At 54.4% G+C, this 25,862-nt stretch overlaps 7 protein-coding genes across 7 annotated transcripts; 3 read left to right on the top strand and 4 right to left on the bottom strand.

The window, feature by feature from the left end:
• The first annotated feature begins 3,652 nt into the window (after positions 1 to 3,652).
• On the top strand, positions 3,653 to 7,808 carry HER10_EVM0012607 (uncharacterized protein). Its single transcript, XM_035482000.1, has one exon. It carries the CDS (start codon positions 5,066 to 5,068, stop codon positions 6,101 to 6,103), a length of 1,038 nt encoding a protein of 345 aa, XP_035331066.1. The 5' UTR covers positions 3,653 to 5,065; the 3' UTR covers positions 6,104 to 7,808.
• HER10_EVM0005313 (homocysteine S-methyltransferase) lies at positions 6,428 to 7,501 on the bottom strand (the record flags this gene model as incomplete). The annotated part of the gene is made up of 1 exon (XM_035474934.1): positions 6,428 to 7,501. One exon carries the CDS (start codon positions 7,499 to 7,501, stop codon positions 6,428 to 6,430), a length of 1,074 nt encoding a protein of 357 aa, XP_035330661.1.
• A 1,949-nt stretch (positions 7,809 to 9,757) lies between the features above and the next one.
• Positions 9,758 to 11,536, top strand: HER10_EVM0003422 (major facilitator superfamily transporter; the record flags this gene model as incomplete). The annotated part of the gene is made up of 5 exons (XM_035473097.1): positions 9,758 to 10,410; positions 10,469 to 10,481; positions 10,544 to 10,785; positions 10,864 to 11,302; positions 11,369 to 11,536. The coding sequence occupies exons 1-5, from the start codon at positions 9,893 to 9,895 to the stop codon at positions 11,534 to 11,536; spliced, it is 1,380 nt and encodes a 459-aa protein (XP_035330545.1). The 5' UTR covers positions 9,758 to 9,892.
• A 656-nt stretch (positions 11,537 to 12,192) lies between these two features.
• On the top strand, positions 12,193 to 13,155 carry HER10_EVM0010014 (glyoxalase/bleomycin resistance protein/dioxygenase). Its single transcript, XM_035479484.1, has 2 exons — positions 12,193 to 12,698; positions 12,781 to 13,155. The coding sequence occupies exons 1-2, from the start codon at positions 12,482 to 12,484 to the stop codon at positions 12,951 to 12,953; spliced, it is 390 nt and encodes a 129-aa protein (XP_035330924.1). The 5' UTR covers positions 12,193 to 12,481; the 3' UTR covers positions 12,954 to 13,155.
• Positions 13,156 to 14,000: 845 nt separating this feature from the next.
• Positions 14,001 to 18,120, bottom strand: HER10_EVM0009761 (cyclin). Its single transcript, XM_035479237.1, has 2 exons — positions 15,073 to 18,120; positions 14,001 to 15,012 (listed from the first exon to the last, which is right to left on the bottom strand). The coding sequence occupies exons 1-2, from the start codon at positions 16,342 to 16,344 to the stop codon at positions 14,827 to 14,829; spliced, it is 1,458 nt and encodes a 485-aa protein (XP_035330907.1). The 5' UTR covers positions 16,345 to 18,120; the 3' UTR covers positions 14,001 to 14,826.
• A 3,955-nt stretch (positions 18,121 to 22,075) lies between these two features.
• On the bottom strand, positions 22,076 to 23,746 carry HER10_EVM0006393 (proteasome component PRE3). Its single transcript, XM_035475979.1, has 6 exons — positions 23,474 to 23,746; positions 23,340 to 23,385; positions 23,266 to 23,280; positions 23,172 to 23,206; positions 22,789 to 23,029; positions 22,076 to 22,686 (listed from the first exon to the last, which is right to left on the bottom strand). The coding sequence occupies exons 1-6, from the start codon at positions 23,505 to 23,507 to the stop codon at positions 22,371 to 22,373; spliced, it is 687 nt and encodes a 228-aa protein (XP_035330725.1). The 5' UTR covers positions 23,508 to 23,746; the 3' UTR covers positions 22,076 to 22,370.
• A 34-nt stretch (positions 23,747 to 23,780) lies between these two features.
• HER10_EVM0012761 (Erv1/Alr family protein) lies at positions 23,781 to 25,557 on the bottom strand. The gene is made up of 3 exons (XM_035482147.1): positions 24,757 to 25,557; positions 24,282 to 24,650; positions 23,781 to 24,218 (listed from the first exon to the last, which is right to left on the bottom strand). Exons 1-3 carry the CDS (start codon positions 24,996 to 24,998, stop codon positions 24,200 to 24,202), a joined length of 630 nt encoding a protein of 209 aa, XP_035331076.1. The 5' UTR covers positions 24,999 to 25,557; the 3' UTR covers positions 23,781 to 24,199.
• Between the last annotated feature and the right edge of the window lie 305 nt (positions 25,558 to 25,862).

Genomic DNA, 25,862 nt, shown 5'->3' with positions numbered 1-25,862 from the left:
CCAGGTTGGCGATGCTGACCACTTATTACTCGGCTTGGCTTTGGTGCGGGTTGTGGAGAGGATGTGTGGAGGAGGAGGAAGAGGGCTCCCGCGCCCATGTGCGTCCTGGTCCATGATCCATCCTCTGATCTTGTTCTTGTTTCTGTTCTTGTCTCTTGACCTCCCTCGGCCTCCATCATCTCTCCCGAGTCCCAGAGTCATGAGTAGTCCATGACAAGACTCACTGAGACACACAGGAAAGGTCCCCTTACCCTCCAAATGCTCCCCTACCCACCCCTTCAAGAGTCCACGTTCACGCCCCTCCCTTCCCTTGCCCGCAGAACCCGTTACCGTCTGCCCTCCTCTACAGCCCTGCATCTAGCTTTTGCACTCATCTCACTGGCTGAACCATCGATCCATCCGTCCATTCGAGATCCTCTCAGCTAGCTTACCGTGTAGCTTGAATCCAGCTTTGCTGCCCAGTCGGCAGAGTAAGTAAGTAATAACTCGGTAAGATTGAAGGCAGTGAAGCAACAAAGCAAGTTGTGCCCGCTAAGAGTTTCCATCCCTGATGACTGGCTTCCTGCTGCCGGTGGCTTACAGGTCTTAGCTTGAGGATATGCAAGAGACACTGCTGCAGTGCCGCTGCAAAGTAGTTGAAAGTTGAGGCGATCAGAGAGGAGAACTGGATGGAGGAGGGGAGACTCGAGAGCTTGCTGGCGCTGGCACTGCCACAATCCATCAGTCCCCTTCTGGTGCAAGTGCTCGACATGCTTCTTCTTTCACCGTTTCTCCAACAACAACACCATTCCCATCACCAGCAACACTCACCCACCCACCACCACGGGGGACCGGCCGAACAGGCACGGCGCAGGAGCTGACCGCCGCTGCAATGTGAGTTGTGAGGTGTGGAGAAAACAGTGGCCATGTCTCGGTTTGCTGCAAGCAGTTAGCGGTGCCCGCGTCCGGGATGCCCACATTCAGAGAGCTGCTGGCTCAGGGCTGGCGGGCCTGGCTGGCCTGGCTGCATCCTCTTTTCGTCTCTGAGCTTGCAGATGCGCGCCCAGGTCGCTGCATTCAAAGTGCCATCCATGATCGCAACATTCCAATGCGACAGTCGTTACACAAGAAAGCTGGGGGGAAGCTAAGACGAGACGCATGCCGAATCCAGTCCTCACAGATTACCCCCAAATTTTGTCCGCTCAGCTTCAACATCCCGCGCCGCGTCATTTGCCCAATCGGAGAGTATTCAGGAGCCAGCTCCAGTGCAGCTCGAGCTAGCTATCCTCATGTTTCTCTCTCGTCATTCTTCGTTGTGCGCCTTTTTCTGTTCATTCCGGGATACGGATACTCATCTGCTCTTCACGAACTCATCATTGTGCGACTCCACAGCCCCCCCGGGAACACACTCCAAATCCAACCCGGCCCTTTCGCCGGCGCCCATGCCGGTCATCAATCTTACATTTTCAGGAACTTTCAAGTCGGCATGTACCGACTTTGGGGGAAGTTATTTGGAGAAGCAGAGCCAACCTAACTCAGTGAGGTGTCCAAGGCGATAGCCAACTCTTAGAGGCTGCGGCGGCCACCACGCTTTGCCCTCCAGCCCCCATGATCCGTCGGTGCTTGTTTATTGCGCTCTCCCACAGTAAAGAAGCGGTGATGCCGCATCGCATCGTCAAACAAGCTCATTCCGCGTCTTCGGCGGTCTGTAAGTCTGCCGCTTGTTAAATCAGCCTGGCTTGCCGCCTACCTACATACATTCCCATGTGCCGACTCCTTTGTTGTTTAGTTCAATGCCTGATTCTGTTCTTGCTCTTTCTACCATAAGCCAGCTCTCGTGCCGCGACTTGAAGAGCGAAGCAGAGACGTACTGAGTATCCGTGCTGCGTATGTACTGAATTACATGTCTAGATGGCAAATCAGTGTGTACGTACTTTCACTGCCACTCGCCTGCGATTTCCAAGCCCTCTATTGTTCATCTACCGTAAAGCGGTGCTTGCTGCCTTTGCACCTCAGTCATTCAAAGAAAGGCGAAAACGAGAGAGATCCAAAACGGCCGCTCAAGATACACCCAAATCTGGTCTCTGACCGGCGATCGACCACGAAGAGCCTCCAATCAATACAAATCACCGCCGCGCCCTACTCCGTCCTGCGTATGTGCCAGTAGTGATTGCCGACTTTAGGGCCTGGGGCTGTGCCCGTTCATCAGTGTAATAACTGCACTGGGCAGACAAAAAAAAAAAAAAAAAACCTGTCAAGCCGAAGTCAGGCTTGCCCCGTTGCTCTCACGCTCACTCTCACTTTCACTTTCACTCTCATTCTGCTGCCCAGGTGTGTGTACTGGTCGGCGCCGAAACCCTGGAAGGAAGGGGAAAGAATCTAGCTACTACGTACGGATCATAGAGCACTCGTGCTGCTCCCTCCTCGGCCGCGCTTAATTTGGATGGGCGGTCTTTTTTCTCGCGCTGTTAATTTGGCTTCGTTTGACGTTGACCACAATCAACGGCATTTCCCTCAGACGGTGAACCCCCCCCACAGTGAGGTGTAAGAGTGAGAGTGAGTGATAAAACCCGCTGGACTAAGGTAGTGTCGATCCCATCACGCGCGCCCCCCTCCAAAAACTGGTCTTCACTGCAAGATAGTGCCTTCTGCGAGAGGAAAAAAAAAAAAGTCCAAGGCCGGTAGACCCAGTCCCGTAGGCGGCCTCCAGCTTCTCAACCATGGCTCATCCCAGTTCTTCTTCATCGTCGCGCCCGCGCCCGTTGGTTTGACTGATGGGGATGGTCTCCACGTCCCACGAGCACCAGCACCAGCGGCGGCGGCACGAAGCACATGCCCCGGACACAAAATCCCTCTTACTAAACCCCCTTCAGCAACCAGCTACCGATCCCGGGAGCTCCATCCTCCATTCTGTGTGCCAGAGCCTAGAGGATCCCCCATCAGAAATGCACAGAGCCCGGGCAAACCCAGAGGAAACAGCAGCAGGGCCTGGCAAGAGAACCCTGAGCAGACCCTCGGCAGCTCGCGTGAGTGAGAGGGGGGACGGACCCGACAGAACAGAGCAGGACAAGAACCCTGGGATGCCGATGCCCAGCAAACCCAGCCACGAGAATGAGCCATCAGCAACCCCCAAACCGGTCAAGACATGCGCCTACATACACAGACGTTCGGATACAGATGTAGAACGCCGTACTGAAGCAGACATACATAAAGTATACTTACGTACTCACAGACAGCGCTATATAACAAACCCCGAGGCGCAGCAGCTTCACAGTAAAGAAACTGGCTTGGGCCTGGCCTGGCCGTCTCTCTCTTTTCCTTTCCTTTCTTGTTCTTAGTCAGTCCGGCCGCTGGTTTCTGCATCAGCAGCAGCGTAATGGATCCCCGATCCATCCCCCTCCCATCCAGTCGTGGGCCTTTCCCCCCTCTCTTCCGGATGGAGAGACGAGAGGATATGGGGTAAAGGGTACGGCACTGCACTGCATTTGACCACCACACACCGCAGAAACGCCCGCACGCACTCGCTCCGCTCCCAGTTTCTCCTTTGATGACTGGCCACTATTCACTCACTCACTGGAGACTGACTGGACTGGACTGGTACTGGTATCGGTACAGGTGTATGATCTTTATTTTTATTTTTTTACTTCCCAAAATTTCTTTTGTTCCTGTTTCTGTCCGTGTCTGTCTCGGGGAGCTAACGGGGAGGCTACCGAAGACTCTGGCTCCGCGCCACGGGCCACAGTCAATGCTCTCTCTTCTCTTGCTGCCGCTTTGCTTTGTAGTGTAGGTAGGTAATTACTTTTGCTGCCGCTTTGCTTTGTAGTGTAGGTAGGTAATTACTTGGAATTAGACACTTCATCAGTCAGTCAGTCGCATGGACATGGGCTCGAGTGAGGCGTAGCATCATCCATCATCCATTGACAATTCTCCAATATGGTCAGCTCGGCTCGCTCCAGACCGAGTTGACCTACTTTACCTTGCAAGTAAGTTACTTACAGCTGCTCCTTGGAGCAAAGGAACCCAAGCTGAATCAAGCACAAGCACGTACACGCACACGCACTTGCACTCGCGCGTACGCAACCTCGCCCTCTTCGCCATCAACTTTTTCAACGCGAAAGAAGCAGCACGAAGCAGCACCCAAAAACTCAAATCCAGAACGGAAGAAAGAAAACTATTCCCCTGCATCACACAGTTAGTTAGTCAGTGGCGCTGCAACTTACTACAACACGCATCGCATGGCAGCCCATTTATCCCATCTCCTTTCCCAGATGATTCCTAGGACCTGGTAGATGGCCTCGTGCACAACACCGACACCGACACCGACACACGCACACACACAATACCTTACCCGGCCCACCCCATCCATCATCCATCCTCCCGTTCCCGTCTACCGTCTCCCATCGTGTCCAAGTATCCGAAAATTCCCCATTACTTTTTTGACTTTCATCGCGCCTTTTTCGTTGATTTGGTATCCGGCTTTTTTGGTCTCTCGTCGGCCCCCTCGAAATTCTCCCCATCTTCCTCTTTTTTTTCTGTCTCCTCCTCTTGGCCCGCCTTCGCACCGTCGAATGACGTCGTTGGTCAAAGGGCCGACTCCGCTGCCGCTGCGAGCTGCGTGCTGCGCCTCACTCGACCTCGAACCCCGACTTTTCTGTGGTGCCTTTTTCGAGTAAATTTTCGCCCTCCACGACTCGACCGACTTCCTTTTGGCTGCCCTGCTGCTTGCTGCTGCAGGTGATACCTGGTAGTCAGTAGGTCAGTCAGGGTCACCGTACCTTTGTACTATACCTTTGTACTAGCAGCCAGCCCAGTCAGTCGTCCTTGACCGTCAAGACTCTTCCTGCGTCTGCATCCCGTCTGTTTCCATTTGCTGCCCGCCGTTGCCACCCGACCCCATCGAATTTCTGTCGATTAGTCCTGTTCCCTGCCCACCACCATTGCACACTGCCCACTGCCCACCCCCTCTCTGTGCGACACTCTCACCCAAAGTGTCTGTTCGTCTCTCCAGTTGTGCGGTTGCGTTTGTATAGGCAAATTCCCTTTTTTGCAGCAAACATCAAAATCGCACAACACCACAACAGCAAACATGGTCGTCGGTTTGCTCAGCATCCCGCGGGAGATTCGCGACTTGATCCTCGGCGAATGCATCTTCCTTTCCGACCGCCAACCGCCGCCCAATCCCTCAGTCAGCCAGGACCGCAAGAGGCGCGAGTACAAGGGCAAAGGTTTTTTCGATGGCCACGACATTTGGGTTGAGAAGAAGGTTCGCTCCCCGCCTTCCGGCTCCCCCAACACCAACATCTTTCTCGTCAATCGACAGATACACGCCGAAGCCAAGGCGCTGCTTGCGACAAGGGGGACGCATTGCCGTCTCGATGTCATGTATGTCAAAGAATGTGGCTTGTGGCCGACTTGGCTCGCGGTGCCAAGAGCGACCCGCCATGCCGACAGCGTCCGAGTCCAATTTCGAATTTTCGACCCCCCCTCCGATGTCAACCCGGACTGGAAGAACGAGGAACAGTTTCGAGGCGGTAGCGGCGGTCCGCCCTTCATCGTCTGGAATTTCTACGCCATGCTGTCTGGTTATCTGCAGTATGGCCCGACTGCCTTCAGTAGTATCGTCGCCGACCCGGCAAAATTCACCATCAAGAACCTCGTGCTCGACGTTCTGCCACCGCCCCCTGGCCAGAAGCACGATCGGCTCGTCTCCGGCGGTGCACCGCGGCCGCCCGCTCATGACATGTTTGAAAGGTTCACCACCATGGTCATGGACGCGGAAAAGCGAGAGAGTCGAGGGATCACTTGGCCCCGTCCGCCACAAGGCAAGGAGCACCTCATCCCGGCCGAGAAGCTGGCTTTCTTCATGTGCTGCCAGATCGGAGGTCTCCTGTCCATGTATCGTGATTGGGCCGACTTCGGCGCCGCCCTGTACGAAGGCATCGGGACCATTCAGATCCGCGTCAACGGCGAACTCAGACGCCATTTCGACCTGGACGAGATGCTCGCCAGGCTACCCATCCAGCCGATCGCGGCGTGGAACGAGAAGGAACAGCAAAAGAGACAGAAGCGCTTCGACGACTGGAAAGCCCAAGCGATAACAACGAGACAAGGTTGGAAGAAATGAGGGAAAAAAGACAACTTGGAATGATGACATGAACTGCCTTTTCTTTTTTTTCTTTTGCTTTGGCCGTACTGGCCACTAGAGGGGAGACTCCCTCTTTTGCATTGGGCAGCGATACCACCGGATAGAGGGCTTCCTTTTGGGATACGTCTTTTTTGCTTTGGAGCATGGTGCAAGGTGCATGGTGCATGGTACAACCAGGCCGGCGGTGGTCGATCTCGGAGGGTCGGGAGAGAGGCGTTCGGCACGGTACCGAACGCCGAGAATGGAGCCGGAGTCGGAGGTGAAAGCCGGTCAAGAAATGTTGGTCCTGTTTTTTTTTTTTTTCTACCGAGATAGGCCTTCTACTGCAGTTCGGAGCCGAGCAATGTCAGCGTGGCTTGCCTTGCAGCATCCGCCCACAACAATCTGTTTCCACAATCCTCGAGATTCGGCGTTAGAGACCACTTGTGAGAGTTGGGCTTCCCATGAAGTGGTAGGGTGTTGTGATCCTTGGGGAAGCTCCCACTTTTGGGTCGTCGTGTTGTAGACTTCCCCGTTAGTGCCATCCGGATAGAGGATAAGTGCCGGAGCGGCGTCGACGGCGCCCTCGTGGACGAGTTCCTTGACAGCGGATTCATAGCTCTGGATGAGAGACTCCAACTTCCACACCTTGGTGCAGTTGATGCCGATACCCCAGGGATGGCTCGTGGCAACATCACGGCTGAGCATGGCCGTCACAGCCTCCTTGATGGAAGATCCATCCGGCAGCAGGCCGTCCTCTCTCGGGAAAAGCGTCGCGATCCAGAAAGGAATGGGGGTCTCAGAGGCCAAGACTTTGGTCTTATCCAGGGCCTGCCTCACGGCCTTGATCTCATCTGTGCGCGGGATCGTCTCAATGGCGACATAACTGACGGGGGAAGAGAAGGCGGCGGCAGATTGGAACAGCTGGAGCCGCTCGGCATGCCAGTCACGGAGCTTCTCGAGAGTATCGTGGTCGGCGTCATAAGCGCCGCTGTACTCTTGGCCAGGGATCATGCAAGCTCCATAGGGACCGATGCTGAGAGCTGTCTTGCTTCCTTGGGAACGTCCCGCCTCATCGGCAATGCGAATGGCGTCCTGGATGAAGTTGCCAATGTTGGCTTTGTCGATACCGTTGGGGAATTGGGCAGTGCGGGTGTTGGCAAAGCCGTGGATGGATAACTGGTAGGTGGCAGTGAGGATGATGTCAACGGGTACATCTCCAAAGTCTTTCTGGCAGGCGAGCAGGGTGTCCTGACCATCGACGAGAAGATGGGTAGACCAGAGAGGCGTGGTAGCTGACTCGAACTTGATGCCGTACTTGTCTTCCAAGGAAGTGCCGAGGCCACCATCGAGGATGAGGACCTTGGATTGCTGGGAAGAAGAAGAAGAGGCAGCCATAGTTGGTATGGGTGAAGTGAAGCGAAGCGTGTACTTTGAGGGTGTAGTTCCAGGAAGGGCGAAGTGCGCAAAACAAGGTTCGGACCGGAAAGGGAAATCTGACAGACAGGTAGACGGGCTACCTGATCTCAGATAGAATACCTAAGATGAGATTAGGTTAAAGGTGAGACTGAATCCGGGGCCGGCGTGATCAAGACGAGAACGAGCACAAGAGAAAGAGAGAAAAAAGAGGTGAACGCGCGGCGGGACGTTGCAAGTCTTGTCGCTTGGAGGGATGAGTATGTGTGTGTGTGTGTGTGTGTCCGAGTAAGTCGGGAATGGGGGGGAAACAAGAAAGTCTTGGGGTCTTGGGTCCTTGGGGCGAAAGCGAGTCGGGGACTCGTTGGTCTTGGGGGTCTTTGGGGCGGGATGAGGAAAGGCGAGGCCAGCGGAGACGCGGGCAAGGCGCGGGTGGTGACTGGGACAATGGAGGAGGAGGAGGGTCCGAGGGGATCCACACCTGGAGAAAAATTTGGGAAAGCATTACGACGACTTCTGGCTGACTAACACACCTAATTCCAGCTGCCAAGAGCCACCGGCAGCAACTTCCGTGTATTTTTACTCACCCTTACCATTCCTGCCCTTTCTTCCTTTCGTGCCTCCCTCAATAATCTCGTCCCTTCCCTTGCTTCATCCAGTGCCCCAAGCATCCCGTGATGTGGTACGTCACTGCAGTTTTACGGCAAGAGCCCACGCACAACTTCAAGAAGGTACGAAATACCCCTCTTGCCGCAATGGAATTGAGGTGGTCACAAGAGAACAAATGGAAGCATCGTGACTGGCAAGCGCGCCTGCCGAATGCCAAGACGGGATGGGACTTGCTCGGTTTAGCATACCCGTATCTCATACGTACTCCGTACTCCGTATTCCTCCTACCTTAACCAGGGCAGGTACCTCAATCTCGCTTCCAGATTCCGTCACAAACCGGATGACACCGCAAAACGGCCGTCCTCCAATTCAATCCAATCAGCATTCGCCTGATTCATTCAGAGGTTGAGACGCGCAACATGAGATCATGTCCAACCGTGAAGCCCATACGTTAGTAAAAGTACGGAGTACGGATGCTGCCATGGACGTAAGGTTCTGTCATCCCATCTCATCCGCCCTCAGAGTATGGGGAAGATCTTACTTCAGATGCGCTAGGATTCACGCCGTGTAATTGATGCTGTCGGTCTAACTCATTCTTGCCCGATCCAAACCTCTCCATCCCACCGGCACATTCTGTCTCCCAACGACCCTTTGTGTATTGGAGTTTTCATAGTATTTGTATAGACATGTGAATTCTCACTTCCGACGTCATGTTTTGACGATTTTTGTGTGTGATACCACGTCAACATGCATATGAATTACACCTGCCCTGCTAACTGTTTTATTTGAAAGAAAATCAGTAGCAACTGAGGGATATTACCAGGCCAAGACTATCCCCACTTGATCAACCATCATTCTTTCAAAAAGACTCAAGAATCCCAAGAAGCCCAATAATACTTTTCACTGCGTTCATCACAACGGCACCATTCCAAGTTGCAACCCCAGAGACTGGCCGGCGCAAGTTACAGTTTCCTAGCTCCCGCTCCTGTCCTGGCGGTTGGCAGGGGTCCTCCGAGCCCTCGCTAGCCGATTTCCGAGCGGAATGGGGCTGCTTTTTTGGGCTGATGCAACGTCATCTAACTTTAATTGGTGACGAATCTGAAGAACCCCGCCATCGCCATCTTTCCCCGCAGCATGGCGATCTCACAGACAAGCTTTCTGGATCATGTACTTCGTATCCGTACGAATACAGATAATGGTGGGGGTTTTTCTTTTCTAGATAGCGTTGTAACTTAACATTCAGTGGTAGATCAAAAGATGTTTCTTGAGGAAAACTCCCAGAAAAGATGGATGCTTCTCACTTACACCGGCTCCCTGAGCTCGGTATCGGTTAATTATCCCCACAAGCACATGTCCCAAGCTGCATGCATCCATCACGACACTAGTGTGGTGCTGAATGCTAACGAACATCTTGGCTCCATCAACTTAAACCCGCGCTCAAGTCCCGGCACCCCGGAAGATGGGAAACACAGTCCAACGGACCTTGGCGGGCCCACGGTCAATTCACTCGGCGTCCGGCACTCCCCCGCCGAGCCGGAAGCTAATTGAAACGGAGCCTGTCAACGGAAGGGCGCGCTGGGCGTTGGTGGGGCACACTGACTTTTGACATCCATTGCTGACCTCGCTTTTCGCTTCTAACACCGATATATCTTCTAGGCTCATCACATGGTCTTATCTTAAAGAGAGCACAATCATGTTGGACGGCAAACCATCGATTCTTCACATTGGTCACAAAAGGCTCAATCCAAGCCAATACCCGCCGCCATGTCAACAACCACCACAACAGCAACGGCATCAGCCTCAGCCTCCACCTCAGGCATAGAACTCCATCCCCTCCCGGCCAACATATCCCAAAAGCCCTCCCCCTTCACATCCACATCCCGAAACGTCGACGACACCACAGATCCAATCCTCCAAGCTTCCCGCGAAGCAGACTCCACCGTCCCCGAAGGCGGCTACGGCTGGGTTGTCGTGGGCGGCTGCTTCGTCGTCGCCTGGTGGATCATCGGCACATCCTACTCGTGGGGCGTCATCCAGGGCGCCCTCATCGAAGATGGTCTCGGCACGCCCGCCGTGCTCTCGTTCGTCGGGTCCCTGGCCGCGGCGCTCATCTCGGCGTTGGCTATTGTCAACTCGCGCGTCATGAGGCGGATCGGGCCGAGGAAGACGGGGTTATTGGGGATTTCGCTGTTGGGGGTTAGTGAATTGCTGAGTAGCTTTGCGGTCAAGAATGTGGGCGCCATGTTTGCTACCAGTGGTGTCATCATGGGGTTGGGAATGAGGTACGTCGTCCCTTCGTGGAGCTTCTTTACGAATCTTTCATGCTAACAAATTGTCAAGTTTATGTTTCACGGTGAGCCGAGCCCCGCAAACTAGCCCAATGTTTTAAACTTTGTTGCTGACGAGATCATCCAGATCGTCTCTGTGGTCCCGGCACAGTACTTCAGCCGCAAGCGCGGCCTCGCCAACGGCATCGTCTTCGCCGGCGGTGGCCTCGGTGGCGCCGTAAACAGCTTCGCCCTCGACGCCCTCCTCAATCATCTCGGATCCGCGTGGGCCTACCGCGTCCTGGCCCTTGTCACCCTGGCCACGGGACTCCCAGCAGCATGGCTCATCAAAGAGCGTGTTCCCGTCCGTAGTACTGGGTTCGTTGAGTGGTAGGAAGCCCTCTTTTCCCGTTCTCGCCATGATCTCCAACATGGAAAACTATAGCAGCCACTGACACAGAAATGCAGGCGCCTCTTCAAATCCTTAACCTTCGTCCTCGTCTTCCTAGCCGGCGCAGTCGGAACCTTCCCCCTCTTCGTCCCGCCCTTCTTCCTCCCACTCTACTCCAAATCCATCGGCCTCTCCTCTTCCACGGGCGCCGGCCTGGTAGCGGGGTTCAACTTCTCTTCCGCCATCGGCCGTATCTGCTGCGGTGCCTTTTGCGACGCATTTGGCGCGCTCAACGTGCTCTTCGTCTCCCTGTTCCTGTCTGCGGTTAGTATCCTGGCCATCTGGCCCGTCTCGACGTCGCTTGGTCCCATGGTTGCCTTTGTCATTATCAATGGCGTCTCGAACGGTGGTTTCTTCTCAACTATGCCTACGGTGGTCGGGAACACGTTTGGATCCGCTAGGGTCTCTGTCGCTATGAGTATGATTGTGACTGGATGGGCTGGCGGCTATCTCATGGTGAGTTGCGCGATTCCAACGGGATCTTTCCTTGTCCAACAACAATATACTGACAAGGTCGATTAGGGCTCGCCAATTGCGGGATATCTTCTGGAGGCCTACGGTGGCGCCGAGGGAGGTCTTCAAGCGTACCGTCCAGCCATGTTCTACGCTGGCTCTCTGTCATTGGCGGCGGCTGGCCTAGTCGCCATGGTCAGGTTCCGCATCAACAGCAGCATCTTGGCAAAGATCTGAGAGTGACATGAATGGCAATGTCGCTGTTGCATAGCACACTGTACCAATATTGTAGTAACACGATGGAAAGCATGTTTCCAGGTTCATCACCAGTGACCTCCTTCCAGTCCAGCCGTTGACCTAAAGTCCGGCCGGATGAACGGTACTCGTAGACACCGTAGACCGGCCGGCCGGCGAGTGATGCAAAGGGGCGGTGGATGTGACATCAGCCTCTGGAGTCTCGTATTCATCGGACCCCTGGATTCACGCAAAGACACCAGATTCGCAGCAGGCACCCGTGAAAACGCACTGGTATCTCTTCATCTCGCCATTCGTCCAAACTTATCTCCCCCGCACGATCCACCTCAGACAGGGCGAGAAACATCGGCCCCGGCGCAGCTGCTGCCTACGCGGCCCCACTTGGCGCCTTCAGCCCGCCGATAGCCCCGGGCGGGGATCTCCCGTGTCAAGATACAACAGCAACAGCTTCCCAAAGTCCATCCTCAACAGGCAACGTCCCTGACAGACATGATCTAAACGTTCAAAGATAGCAGACATTCTCGTTCGCCTTACCCAGAACCCAGTTACCCTAATTACTTGGCATCAATAGCCCCCATCTGAGTCAGACCGACACGACTCTAGTGTAACTCTTGTGCTCCTCCTAGACTCGGCGGCTGCTTGCGGTGATACCTGGTCCCCCGATTTCCCCTCCTTGCACGTGTATTCGCGCCTCCTTCGCGACGCCATTCCAAGACGGAACTTTCCAATACCCGTGAACTAGCTCACGCGATAACGTGTTTACCAAAGGGCTATTGTCTACAAAATACCCCGCCAACCTCCCCTCTTCTCCCCTCATCCTCTTCCACTATCACTGACCTCACAATTCATCTAAACATCCAAATCCGACAATCTTGTCTCTCTCATACCTCAAAGACACATACTGCGTACTTGTTCACTACATCCAACATGTCCATCGATCACGTCGGCCTCTTCGTCCCCGCCTCAATCTACAAGGAGACGGTAGACTGGTACCTCGCTGCCCTGGCCCCCCTCGGCTTCAAGAAGTTCGTCGAACCAAACGAGTACGCCTGCGGCCTCGGCGTGCAGCGGCCCGATTTCTGGATCGCCTGTCACCAGGTCGACAAGGCGAACATCCCGCTCCACATTGGCTTCAAGGCGGATAGTAAGTACTTCATCATGTATCTGGTGCCTGGGAGTTGGTAATGCTGTAGAAGTTTTTGACTAATAACATACCTTCAACATAGACCGCAAAGTGATTGACGAGTTTCATAAGGCTGCTCTTATGGCAGGAGGCAAGGATAATGGGGCGCCTGGGTTGCGGCCGCAGTATCATCCTGATTACTATGGCGCGTTTGTGATTGATCCATCTGGGAACAATGTCGAGGTTGTCTGCCACATGCCGGAAGTGACAGAGTAAAAGATCGAGGATGAGGTACTTGGCGTTTGGTTTCACCGCGGAGTATGGCTGGAATGGTCCATGGGAGTATCGTTCGCGATAAGAAGCTAGTTGTCGTTCAGCTTGCTGTAATCTACTACTGAGCTTCGAAGAAATAGTACAGTCGTTCTTCCTTCCATGAGACTTGGCGGGTTACATTAAGCCACAAGAGCTTGGAGAGGGCTAAAATTGCAGTGCTCACTCATCCACTCATTGCGCACAAAAGCAATCTTTCGAATTCGTTCCACAATCTAGGTAACTGCAATGCATCCTTAACCCATCATGAATGGCTAGGCCTATGGCTCAATATCTAAATCATCTACCCGTTCCCCCTTCCGTCCTTCCACTGGCACAAACCTTGTTACACATCTTCTGGCGTCGCTTTCATTACGCAGCCAAGCAGGACATCACAGCCAAGGAAAGTCAGTCCTGGTTTACAATGTTTATTAGAATTGATGGAATCACGCCATCCGATTTCTTTTCAACTCAACTCACGATCGGCTTGATGGCGTAAGTCACATTAACACTACTCCACGTAAAGCCGAAGGCATGAGCAGCCGCAAGTACATTCTTAATGATATAGCTCTTCTAGCTAAGCAAAGCTGTCGATGAGCCACAACTACACGATATATTGGCCTATCTCATACCTTTATCTCGGCACCCATGAGATCTCAAAGGCACATGATGGTCAACATCCCCTGCCAAGTCATCGCCTTTCAATCCCGGGTGACAATTTCACCGAATCACTTTAACTAGGAAAGAAAAGGTCTTGAGCCACCTGAGTTCTCTCTCAGGGTGACTTGTCTTCGTCTTAGCTCGACGTTCTAGCCTCCATCTAATTGAGGCATCGCAGACTACCTAGGCACACACAGGATGATACGACGGCCCAGTTTAAAACCATTCTACGGGATGAGGAGTCTATCAAGACAACGCAAGTTTCCTGAACGTCAGCCACTACCTCTGTCCAGCCACCGTTCAGACTGTGGCAAACTTGACCGGGATCACGCGTTCACTGCATTTCTAACTCAACCCGTATGGATAACCCCACGTCTGTCGCGCATAGCCTTCAAGCAACACAGGAATCCTAGGCCTTTCCAAGTTGTCTGCTCTAGCATCAGCCCGTTCCTATCCTTGCTCAACTTTAGGCCGACTCGACTCTCACATGCTCATCTCAAATCAATCTAAGAATTCGATCTGACCAGCTTGCAATTCAATTTCTCGTACTCAGGACATTTCATTATGCTCGCCATCTATGTCAGTCTCGGAACACCAAACGCCTTGTCCCAAGTATGCCCGCGCAAAGTCTAGAACGTAACGTAGCGTGTAGTGTAGCCTAGTCCAACCCCTGCCCGTTCATCAAAGAACTCATCTTCCGTCTTTCGTCTGTCTGGTTGCCCATGTACAGCTCGCGCGAATTCCACCACTCGTAATAAGATCAACGTATGAAGTCGCCTTCAAATGCGCTCCACCAGAACTTGCAATAGAATACCGCCCACGAAAACTCCATACAGACCCGTTCTATCCGGGTATTTCAAGGGAAAAACCTGATCCATTCTCCTTCGTCATCGGTCCATTGGTCGCTCGCTAACGTACCAAACACGCCCTGGAACGAAACGGTGCGCACCGTTCGCCCCAGAATTGTAATCTGCACCGAGCCTCTGGTGCCCAGTCCGATGAGTAGATGTCCAACATCCCTCCCAAGCTCCGAGGTGCCAACGAGCCAAACGTATAAAAGTTGATTCTACTAGGATGCGATGGTAGTAAAGATACCAGCAAGCCTTAGTAGACCACTTTAACCCCAAATCAGCGTAATTTGGGGTATCAATCTCATAGTATTGCAATATTGCAAATTTGCTTAGGAATCACCACCGGTGACAGCAGCAGGGCGTGATCGCTGTGCCACCACTTCCCGCGCGTAGAACTCGACCAGCATGGTCGCGTACGCCTCAAGATCTTCGACGGGAACCGCCAGGCGGAAATCGTTCAATAGGAGGAACTGAAGCTCGAGATGGTTGAGTTCGGCTAACGGAAGACCACCGACCTAAGACATGAGAATCAGCACTGGGCAAGACAAATCGGTCTACTTGGACTATTTACATACCTTGGCGTATCTGGAGTTGGTGTAAAATACGTCTGAGAAGAACTTGCTCGCGCAAGTTACGCCCGCAATGACCAGTCTATGGATATTGAAGCTGTCGACAACAAAGTACGTAGCCGGGGGCGCGCCAGGAGGTGTCGGCTGAGGCACAATGCTGCCGGTACTCTCGCTCGCCTTGGTGTTCTGTTCGTCCGCATCGTCGTCGTCGGCAAGATCCGAGTCGGTTTCGTCATCTTCGTCACGCATTTCGACGTCGGCCGACTGTGCCTTTGGAGTTGACTGCGAAGTGGACACCCTCCGCGCCTCCTCGTGCTTGACCACCATCTCGTTGACTCGCTCCGTCATGCGGTCAAAGTAGACTAGCAAACTCAGAAAGACCTCATAGGTGGTCGGGCAGTATTTGTGAATGCGGGACAGGTAGCTCAGAATTGTGATAGCAGGGATGTTCTTGCCGTGAAAAGCAAGCACAGACGTGCTCAACGGGCTCATTTGCGAGCCGTTGCCTGACTCGTTGTTCTGGCTCGCCTGCTGCTGATGCGCAACGTTGCGCTGCATGGCATCATGCTGCAGATCGTTGGTGGTGGTGATCTTGGTGAGAAGGGCAGCGACCATTTCAATAATGTCGCCAATGGGCATCGCACTGATCTCGTACTTCATCGCCTGCAGCGGCGGATCGTTCAGTATCCCCGGCCCATTGCCCGATAATAGGTCGGCCTTAGCGAGACTCTGGATATGGGCCAAGTCGCGAATGTGAATTGTCTGGCCTTGAGGTTGCTGTACGGGAGATGAGGTATCGGAGAGGGGGTATGAGTTTGTGGCGCCGGCAACACCATTTCCATCAGACGCGGGCGAAGGTTGCTGTTGTTGCGGCTCTTGACTAGGGGCGGCATGAGCCTGTTCAGAGGCGGCTACGGAACCAGCATGGCCGGCGTCGCGAGAATCGGTTGCCATGTATGCGGGGCTATCGGCATGCTGGGGCCTGGCACCTGTTGGCGATGAAGATGATGGAGGCGAGGGGAAGCGAGATGCACCTGCGCTAGGGGGCGCGGGCTTCTCGACCGAGTCCTGTTCGGGGCGCTTTTGACGCGTGGACGGGGTGCTCGTAGAATGTTGGTATCTCGGGCTCGCAGGCGCGTGGTGTGCAGGGACGTCTCTTGACCGACTCGAGGATCGGTAGTGAGAATCGTGCGAGTGTTGGTGTTGAATGCCCGGGTTGGCAATCATGTTATGGAAACGGGAGGGATCAGAGACGTAGTCACCGATTACAGCTGCCATAGCATCGTATTATTCCAGCAAGACTGAATTACAATTAGGATGGTTGGAACAGGCAACTGCAGGAACGACGAGTTAGCATCATGTTCGAGTTGCATTCTGTGGTTTGGGTGTATAGGAGACGAAAGTAGTATTGGGGCAGCAACGGTTGCCGTGTGATGACATTGGCGCCCAAGACTGCCAACCGACAAAACGAGCGCCGCACAAGGCCGGTTTTTTTCGAACCTCAGGCTGACTCAAGACCTTGTGCGAGGGCAGTGACGTGAGGTAAGGGCCGTACTCGTGGGGAAGGAGAAGGGGAGTGCATATGGGCAGCGGAGATTGGGCAAGCAAGGCTGAGTGTTTGCACATGCAAGTCAAGGCATGGGAAGGGCAGCCCGATGGCAGACGAACAGCCGGAAGCCACCAGTAGGAAAACACCGACCCAGGCAAGCGCGCTGAGATCACAGCCCAACGTCATGATCGTGATGGCAACAACCTTGGATGTAGAGCTGATGGCAGCCTTGAGCATCGCGCAGGCACGAACGACGTCACAGGTGCGCCTCTCGTTGCCAGGACGAATCAAGTGAAAAGCGACATGGGTTGTAGGGGAAAGACAGGGAAGATGGAGAATTGCAGAGGCGGAAGGCAAGACAGAATGAACTCACCTAAGTCGTCCAACAAAGAGGCGGAAGGGCCTGTCGACAGGCGATGGATCTACTAGATACAGAGTATTCGGGTAGAGAGGCGGGAGGATCGACGCGATGAGGGGGCAACGGTGTATGAGTGCCGCGGTCGCAGGAAGTATTCGTCGGAGATAGCAACGAGGTGTCGAGTGCGAAGACGTCGAAGGTAGGTCGGATCGGGTCGAAGGGAAGTAGGCTCACAACGAGACGCGTTAGGCCTGACAGAGACGGCTGGGTGATGTCGAAGGAGGCGGCGATGGCGACCTTTTGGCGGAGCAGGAGTCTTGAGGCGGTAAGAGGGCTCGTCCGACTAAGGTAGGCGACTCGAGGATCTGTTTCTGTTCTGTTTCGCAGAGCGTCTGCGATGTCGAGTACCGAGAAACAATCAAGGTACCGGTGGAGGGGGGGGTCGGCGAGATCAAAGGAAGAGGAAGTCGTCGAAAGAAGCCCCCCTTGTTGAAAAGACGTCCAGTCTAGAGAAAGGACGAAGCAAGACCAGAACAGAAAAGCAGACTGGGGGGAAGGAAGGAGGAAGAGAGAAAAAGGGTCGGAGGAGAGCGGGTTGGATGGGGGTGTGTGGATGGATGGATGGATGGTGGATGAAGGATGAATCGGGGGAGAAGCGGGCGCGGGTTGGCAAAATGGGCGACGGGTAATACCTTAGAGATGGGGGGGAATGGGAAAAGAAGGACGGCGGGAGGATTTGGGCGCGACGGCGGCGGCGGCGGTGGGTGGCAGGCGGCAGGCAGGTGGGTGGCACTTTACTGCGCAGGAGCGAAGGAGGGGGGGAAACTTGGTGAAGGCAGGATACAGCGCTCAATGCTTAAGGCGGGCAGCGGGACCTTAGAGGCACGGTAGAGGGGCCAGCGGGCTGGTGGAGAGAGAGCGCTGGAGACGCAATGGCCGATGGACTGGGCCTGGAAGTTGGGCTACTTGGTAAAGTGGATGCTGTAGTTGCTGAGGATTGGTACCTTGCTTCACCTATCTGGATTCAGATAATGTCGAGTAAAGATGATGGTATCAGGTCATGAATGTGAGTTACTTGTGTGGCTTGGTTGGTCTTTACACTCGAGATGTATGAGAAGGGAAACAGTTCTCTTACTTTGGTGACCTGATGAGAGAGGATAGATACCCAGAGTGAGTGAGATGATTATAGGGGACCCTGGATGAGATTGGCGGTCTGGTGGAGACGAATGAGGTAGATGGCAAAAAGATGGCCGCCAGAAGGCTCAGCTGGGTTAAGTCGATTCATGGATGGGTGGATGAGAAAGCATTGAGAGGACCTTACCACCTGTTGATGTGCAGCAGCTCCCCGAATGACGGCACACTGCACAGATGCATCACTCCAGACTCCAGACTCCAGACTCACTGTAGACTGTTCCCAGAGTCCAAACCGTTTGTTGTCGCTCGTCACTCACGGTGGCTGACGGGTTCGAAAGTAAGGTAAGTAGTGCCGTGCAGCGAACTGGTCCATTTTCATTACAGCGCAGCGCAGCGCAGCTGGCAGCATGCACGCTCAGTTGCGATGCCACGGCCGTGGTTCCCCGCGTGTCTTGGATCCGCGCGTGAGTTGTCATTCACAGGCATGTGAGCTTCACTCTGAGATTCACCCTACGACTCGGTGAGATTCCAGTGAGCCGTGAGTGATTCTCAGCCAAACCCAAGTCTCATCTCTCTTCACTCATCACCTCTTCCGTCTTTTCTCAAAACCTGCAAAAGGTCTACCTGTACAGCTAGTGACCATCATGGATCTCATCTCGACTGAATGTCTCACTGCATCTCGTGTGGCGGCATGGCAAAAAAAAAAAAAGATGAGGAGCCACCCGAAACATGACATGACAGAAGCCCGCGCTAGCCATCAACACCCACCTACGGCCACGAGCAAGCAAGCACTGACAAGCAAGCAATGGAAGGTAAGGTGAGGTGAGGTAGCAGCCACTCACAGCTCCCGCAACAGCAACACCCGTCACCCGTGGGCCAAGGAATCCAAGGGTCCTCCGTGCCTCCCAGGCTGCCCCCCGAATCTGGATCTCTGCTCGTGCCATCGTTGCAAGTCGGAAACTCCCAGTTCCTAGTCGGCGGGCCCAACCGAACCAAGCACAGCCTCATTGCGATCCTGCTCTCGCCATCTTTCATCCAGCTCTCACTCTTCTCTGTGCTCTCTCTCTCTCTCTCTCTCTCTCTCTCTCTCTCTCTTTCGTCCCTCGCGCCGAGGTCCTGGAGGCTGGAGCTTCACCTCGACATGGACCTAAATTGCGCTCCTCTCCAGCCGCAACCTCACGAGCCCCGGTCCTTGCTTTTCCCGAGCTCCCAACTTGGGGAGTACATACGAAGTCTCCAACATTTCCCGATGGGATGGATGGCTGCCCAACGAATACTATTCTCGCTATACAGCATACCTCTCTGCCTTGTGCCTCAGACCTTGAAAGGCTTGGATGCTTCCCCAGCCTGCGACCGTGCTACCACTTCGCCTCAACAGAGACTGACCTAACAGCTCGCACTCGCAGCACGTCCAAGCAAATTGGCAACAGCCTCGAGTCGGAGCATCTGCATAGAAGAACGCAAAATGAAAAGAAATAATAGAGAGAGAGAGCGCTTGCAAAAGACGGCGGACCACTGGAACCGACACGCGGCGGAAAGACAGACGACCCATCCGCATCGTCGGGAGGAGAGGGTGTGCCCATGCCCTTCTCCCATTGGTTTCTCTGATACGCGATACCGCTGATAAGAAATTTGGCGAGCAGGGGCCACCTGAGCCTGGCAGGGGAGACCTGGAACCTCGACTTTTCGACACTTTCATCCCCCTGGCACGTTCTGCCGTTCTGGTGTCTTATCGGATAAGATAAGGTACGTATCTCACTCTCCTCCCCCCCTCCCCCCTCCCCTCCTCTCCGCCCGCCAGCCCTGCCACCTCCCTTTCTGACCTGACCTGAACACCCACCCCATGGAACCAATCGAGCACCTTAACAATACCTAAGATACCTGGGTACGGAGCATTCGCATCGTAATTCCAATCGCCAATTGCCTGCCGTAATACGACACGCTGGACCCGAGATGCCCTTCCAGCTCCACCAAAATAACTGCAGCATGCAACTTTGGCCATGGCACAAAATGGATCTCGGAGGAAACATCGACAAGCTTCTCCCATTTTACGTACTGCAAATTCGCAAACACCGTGCAGTGGCACTCCATGCCCCTCTGGTATCCTGGATTTCTATTCCAGTACCCCCCGCTCAAGTCCCGGCCGAATCTGGACCTCACTTCCGTCCAAATCAAGCAACATCGTCGTTGATGACTCCATAATCGCATAGCCAGCCACGCTCTCCCCATTATTTCCCCCTTTCCACATAGCATCGCACTATGTACTCCAAAAGAAAGCTGTCCTGAGCTCTGACAATAGACACAGAGGCCACGGCGACTTTAACGACCGGTCATTTCGGGGCTCAGAAAATAGAAACAGACAGTCCGTCGTTCCTGGTCGCCTACCTATCAGGTACCCGCCGGGCCCGTCTAACGCGAGATACCTGTCAACACCAACCGAACGTTGACTAACAGCACATGAGACGACCAAATGCCCGCCGGATCGTTGCATTCGCGCCAAAGGGTTGTCTGCTGCTTACACCGCTAGCAATCTACAAACACTCAGCTGCCGCTATCCCACCTCCTGACACCCATTACCTACGGACTACACTAGGAGTACCGGTAAGCTATTCAACGGCAATAATGCCCATTGCCAATACCAAAACGTCCAAAAGGGGCAACACAAAAACAAGCTTTCATCATCATCCATCCCACGCCCAGCTGCTCCCCAGCAGTAGCACCACCACGGCACCAAGGACCTTGTACGATGTTGGCTGGCCGGGCCCCCCCTTTCCCCCTTCCAAGACGCCTTGACGCCCCCCCCGGGGCCTGCACGGATGGTGACTTCCGGCCAATACCCGGCGTTCCCTCCGGCACGAGGTCTTGGGATCTTGGGGTTTGTTTCCAAGAAATTCCCCTATCTAATCAACACTACTCCATACCTTCCTTACCTAGTATGGATACAACACACATAACGAGGCCTTCACCGCAATACCGCCCCGGCCCCCAGAAACGGATACCCTAATGATCAATCTGGACGGAGCAAGGCATATCGCGCAATCGCCAGATATTGCAAGCCCATGGCAGCCATCGTGGCACACCCGCAGCCCGCAGCCCGACAGCCCCGTCCCACGCTTCTATCCACCGCCCTTCCATGACCTTTCCTAAATCGTTACCGACGGCCAACGACTTGGTATCACCCTTCCGTCATCACTCTCCAACTTAGTCATGCGCTTGACTTGCTCGTACAGTACTCCGTACCTATGTTACAACTTGGATGACTTTGCTTTGCGTCGACTGGGTACTGTGTAGTCGATGTTCTCTCAGCGTCAAGATTCTCAAGAATCATACTCAGCACCCGGATGCCTTTGCGCAAGTAACACACCATGCCATCAAGCGTGCCTCGGGTAGACAAACTCATCTTTAACCTCACCTACAGGTTAAGCTATCATCACATCACATATCCTCCAACGAGAAGCCAAAGGCACCTCCCGCCCCCGTCCTCCCCTCCCCGCACCCGCCGTTAACTTAATCCCGCTCATCACTCACCATCCCGCAGAACCGAGCTGCGCTAAAATCCCCTTCCTCCCCCCCCCCATACCATCCCTCACCGCCTCCGAATCCGAGGCTTCGACAGTGATAGTGACAGTGACACTCTGACACCCCTTATTTTTAATCTACCATGCACTCCGTAGAGTGACTGTGCCATCCTCCCTGCATCGTGCATACGAGTGGCAGCGTTCGCGTGCCGGCATCTCCTTCAGTCACTTCCTACCAATACCAGGACTTGAACTTTGAACCTTACCCCCAGACTCTTATTCTCTCGCTCGTCCATTGTGGCGTTGCAGCGCATCGCACGCAATCGCATCTTATCATATCGACCGCGCGAGCTACCCGTACCTACTCCCGTTCCATGCTGTGTAGTACCGTACCTTATCGCAATCTTCTGGGGTGTCACAGTCTCACAATCCATGGAGTAACCCTCGGGCCTCTCGTGAAGAAATCGCGTCTTGCGGGTAATCTATTTATTGTACATTCATCGTTTGTCGCCAAGCCCGAGATCTCGCCCCGGCATGGACGTTCTTCGCTCTGTCTTCTCCTCCCGGGACCCGGGGGGCAACTTCGTGACCGCGCGGCAAACTAGCCTGTGTGACGTCTTGTTGCCCATCATGCCCGGCCGATGTCGATGGAGGCGACTCGTTGGCTTTCCTCAGGCCACATCACAATAAACGTCTCCCTTTCTCTACCTCTTCCTCTGGCTTTCCCACATTCAACTTCTCCCATCTAGTGCTGCACCTTGTAGTCCTCGTCGGGGAGGTACAGATGCCGCACGGCGCCCTTGGCGGTCAGGACGACCATGCGAATGACACCACCGGAGCTGCCATCCCACTTGATGGCCTCCTTGAGCGATCCCTTGACGAAGTCGACGGCCTCCTTCTCCTCCATGCCCTCCTTCCAGTGCTCGTCACAGTATCCGTAAATGTACGTCGAACCCGAGCCGCCAATGGCATATGCCTGCTTGTGTAGGGATCCGCCGAGGGGGATGGAGTAGACCTGGCCGCCGTGTCGCTCGTCCCAGCCGGCAATGATGAGACCGGCGCTGTGAATCGTTTCGAGTTAGTTATAATCCAGATGCTGCGGCCCTGACGTCTCATGGTCGCATGGAGACACTTCCGCGACAGCAGAAGGCAAGAAAACTTACGTCAAGCGGTCCTTGTTGGCGTAACAGACCTCCTGGAAGATGGCGGCGGCGGTCTGGGTCATGGGAGGCTTTCCGTTGCGCATGGCGTACAGGCCAAGCTGGTACTGGACAATGTCGGCGACGGCCTGGGTGTCGGCGGCGGAGCCTGACCGGCAGCACCAGATGGTATCGTGGACTTGTGTGAGCTTGTCGGTGACTCGGTTGGCAATGTAGGCGCCCGTCGTTGTTCTGGAATCAGCACCTAGATGGAGTGACTCGTCGTCAGTTGTACGTTCCTCGTATGGTCCCTGTTTGTGTGCCCCTCCAGAAGTGTCCAGAGTCTACTGTGGCCACCCCGGGGGCATATGCGTTTGGTAAGACATGTAGACGTAAATCTGACGTACCGAGAATAACACCGTCCTTGAAGGTGACTGCCATACTATCGCGAGTTGTCAGATCGATGCGGAAGGGGGAGGGGCGATCGGAGGGGTAGCTTACATTGAGGTTCCGAGGCTATGACATAAGTTAGCTATGGTTCTGTGGGGGACCGAGGATATAGCATCATCACTCACTTGACCTCTCCCTTCTTTAATCTCTCCATGTCGATGTGAATGCCATCTGTTCGCCCGCAACCGTCAGCTCCAGTGTTCCATTCTGGGATGTGTGATCCCGCAATAGCATCATCCAAGCTTCTGCCCGCCCGTACCTTCGTTCAGCTGTCCGGTGGTGGTGAACTCCATTTTGATGACTTTTGTGTGTTGTGTATCTCGTTACTTCGTGTGCGAACTCGGTATGTCGAGGGTTGGAGGTCGGAGGGAGGGGGGAGGATTCGGCGTAGATATCGAAGGGGGGTGAATTGGTTTGATGTGTCGTCGGTGGAAGGCTGAATGGAGCTTGACGAAGCTCAGGCAGCTCCAGAACGCGTTGGCCTTGTCCGCCCGGGACGCTTGGAGGAGCCACGTGACCGATGACATAATCAGTCATCGGTGACACGCAACGATGCCATGCGCATTTGAAGATATTGAGCTGATTTTGATTCAATTCAATGGAAAACTTGATCATTCAACAAAACTCATATTCTTATACAGAAAACCCCGTACAGCTTGGTTGTTAGGGTCATAGTATGGCCGTTTCAATAGCTGTTCAATGCTATTCCGGAGGGCCCCACGTGAGGACGATAGCTTCTGAGATGGAGATACTGCCACGAACTACAGATACTGGCATACGAAACTTTACCCCAATATAGACGATTCCCGTTCCAAACCTCATCAAAGCGAATACGTCCAAAACCTCAAATTCAATTTGTTCCGCTGGATCCGGTGGTCACCCACAACGCCGGCCCAGGAAATGCATCTTTGTACAGGTATTCTTGTAGATATGGTACAACAGTCACGCGCCTCGGATATCCAAAATATGTCAATCAAGCAACACTTTAACCGCCCTTGGTGAGACTGTCAAAATGTCAGCAAAGAAAATCCCGGTCGCAAGACTCTGCCACAAGCAACATAACTCACCCGTCCTTGGCCAGCTCAGCGCTGGGCTTATCACCACCGCCCTCGGTCTTCTTCTTATCCTCATCGCCGCACCCGCAGTCGTAAAAATCGCCAATCTTGTTACAGTCAAACAGCTCCTTCTTCAACCGGGTGTTGACCTCGTTGTGCACGAAGCAGGCCCAGCCCGCGGCGGCGTTGCGGCTGCTCGTTTGGGGCGGGTACTTTGCCAGCAGCTTGCGGAAGTGGGAGGCGCAGTCGCCGCAGGGGTAGAGGCGGGCAAAGAGTTGGATGTACGTCTTGAGAGCGAGGCTGTCGTCGGGGGTGGGCTTCTCGGGGAAGCGGGCCATCATAGTGTGGAAGAGCTTCCACGAGGCGCGGCCGAGCTCGGCTCTGCGGGGAGGAGAATGTGTTAGCATAACCTTGAGAACCAGGAAGACCCGAGGGAACGGTCCCGGGAGGTGGGTATTCTTCTCATGCAAGAGGGCGGGAGGCTTACTTTGCCGTCGCATTCTCCAACTTGGGCGCAATGGATTCGCCGGACAGGATGCTGCTCGAGATGTGGCCAAGATCGGGGGTGTCACCGCTGGAGGATACGGAATCGCCCTTTAGGGGTACGGCGGCGGCTGGGGGCGCGGGGGATGAGGGTTCGCTGGTGCCGCTCGAGAAGAGGTAGGAGACGCTGAAGAAGGCGACGACGGCCAGGAGGACCATGAGCGTGAAGTGTTGTCTCCGCGCCATGGTGGGCGATTGGCTGTCGCTTGACTCTTTGAGGGCGAGTTTGCGAAAGTCAAGTATGCGCAGAGGTAAGTGATAAGGTACTCCGTGGAAGATGTATGTGGTGAGGAAAGGACTGAAGAGAAGAAAGAATCTCCTGCAAAAAGGAGGATGCGAAACCTCGGACGGAAATCGCGTCGTTCTGGCAGCTCTTTGGTTAGGTTATCTGGGCTTACCAGGGCCAGGAAGAAACCCTCCCCCAAATAATCACCGACGAGGAGGGGAGACTCGGCGAGGGACGACAGAGTCGACCAGGGGGGGTGTTCATCTTTCAGACTTTCAAAGGGCTAAGGTACGGTGGTACTGCGTAAGGGGACATTTGGTCGGCCCACGGCGCAGGGGTCGTCAGACGAGGCTATTTTGCTGCCGCCAATCCCGTCGCCGCAGTTTGGGCGTAGTGCCACCTGTCGCATGGCCCCTGGCGCAGTCCGCCGCAGTGGTGAGATTTCAGAGCACATGGATTGCCCCCAAATTGCCCCCAAATGCTCCAAATGGCCCCAAAATCCCATCTGTCAGAGCCCCAGAGGTGTCTCGTCAGGTTCAGGTCAGATTCCCCTCCAGCTCGCTCCAAGATTTGCTTATCTAATGCCACCAACGTTAAGGGGTCATGGTCGCTGACGGTCGCTGATTGAATCGGCCCAGCCCTGTGGGATCCCTGGCCCGTGCAGCGTGCTACCCCTTAACTTTGATTCGGGCCCACTCCACTCCCCTAACGCCTGGCAGCGGCCAGGGGTGCCTGCGACCTTCCCGTCCGCCGTCTCCAGTAAGCTAAGGTACCTACCTAAGGTACAAGTAAGTTGCAATTGCCAATTGCATGTTCAAAGTGAC

Source organism: Colletotrichum scovillei, assembly GCF_011075155.1.
Source record: "Colletotrichum scovillei strain TJNH1 chromosome Unknown Contig00008, whole genome shotgun sequence".
Taxonomy (NCBI): Eukaryota; Fungi; Ascomycota; class Sordariomycetes; order Glomerellales; family Glomerellaceae; genus Colletotrichum; species Colletotrichum scovillei.
Note: the sequence above shows the minus strand (reverse complement) of the source record. Positions and strands in the feature narration are given on the sequence as shown.

Excerpts from the sequence above, each read along its gene's own strand:
- HER10_EVM0009761 (XM_035479237.1), bottom strand. The coding sequence starts at position 16,344 with ATGGCAGCTGTAATCGGTGACTACGTCTCTGATCCCTCCCGTTTCCAT. Across the intron at positions 15,013-15,072 it reads CCAACTCCAGATACGCCAAG|GTCGGTGGTCTTCCGTTAGC; the intron begins GTATGTAAATAG and ends CTCATGTCTTAG.
- HER10_EVM0012607 (XM_035482000.1), top strand. The coding sequence starts at position 5,066 with ATGGTCGTCGGTTTGCTCAGCATCCCGCGGGAGATTCGCGACTTGATC.
- HER10_EVM0012761 (XM_035482147.1), bottom strand. The coding sequence starts at position 24,998 with ATGGCGCGGAGACAACACTTCACGCTCATGGTCCTCCTGGCCGTCGTC. Across the intron at positions 24,651-24,756 it reads TTGGAGAATGCGACGGCAAA|AGCCGAGCTCGGCCGCGCCT; the intron begins GTAAGCCTCCCG and ends TCCTCCCCGCAG.
- HER10_EVM0006393 (XM_035475979.1), bottom strand. The coding sequence starts at position 23,507 with ATGGAGTTCACCACCACCGGACAGCTGAACGAAG. Across the intron at positions 23,386-23,473 it reads CACCGGACAGCTGAACGAAG|ATGGCATTCACATCGACATG; the intron begins GTACGGGCGGGC and ends GCGGGCGAACAG. Across the intron at positions 23,030-23,171 it reads CAAGGACGGTGTTATTCTCG|GTGCTGATTCCAGAACAACG; the intron begins GTACGTCAGATT and ends CACTCCATCTAG.
- HER10_EVM0010014 (XM_035479484.1), top strand. The coding sequence starts at position 12,482 with ATGTCCATCGATCACGTCGGCCTCTTCGTCCCCGCCTCAATCTACAAG. Across the intron at positions 12,699-12,780 it reads CATTGGCTTCAAGGCGGATA|ACCGCAAAGTGATTGACGAG; the intron begins GTAAGTACTTCA and ends CCTTCAACATAG.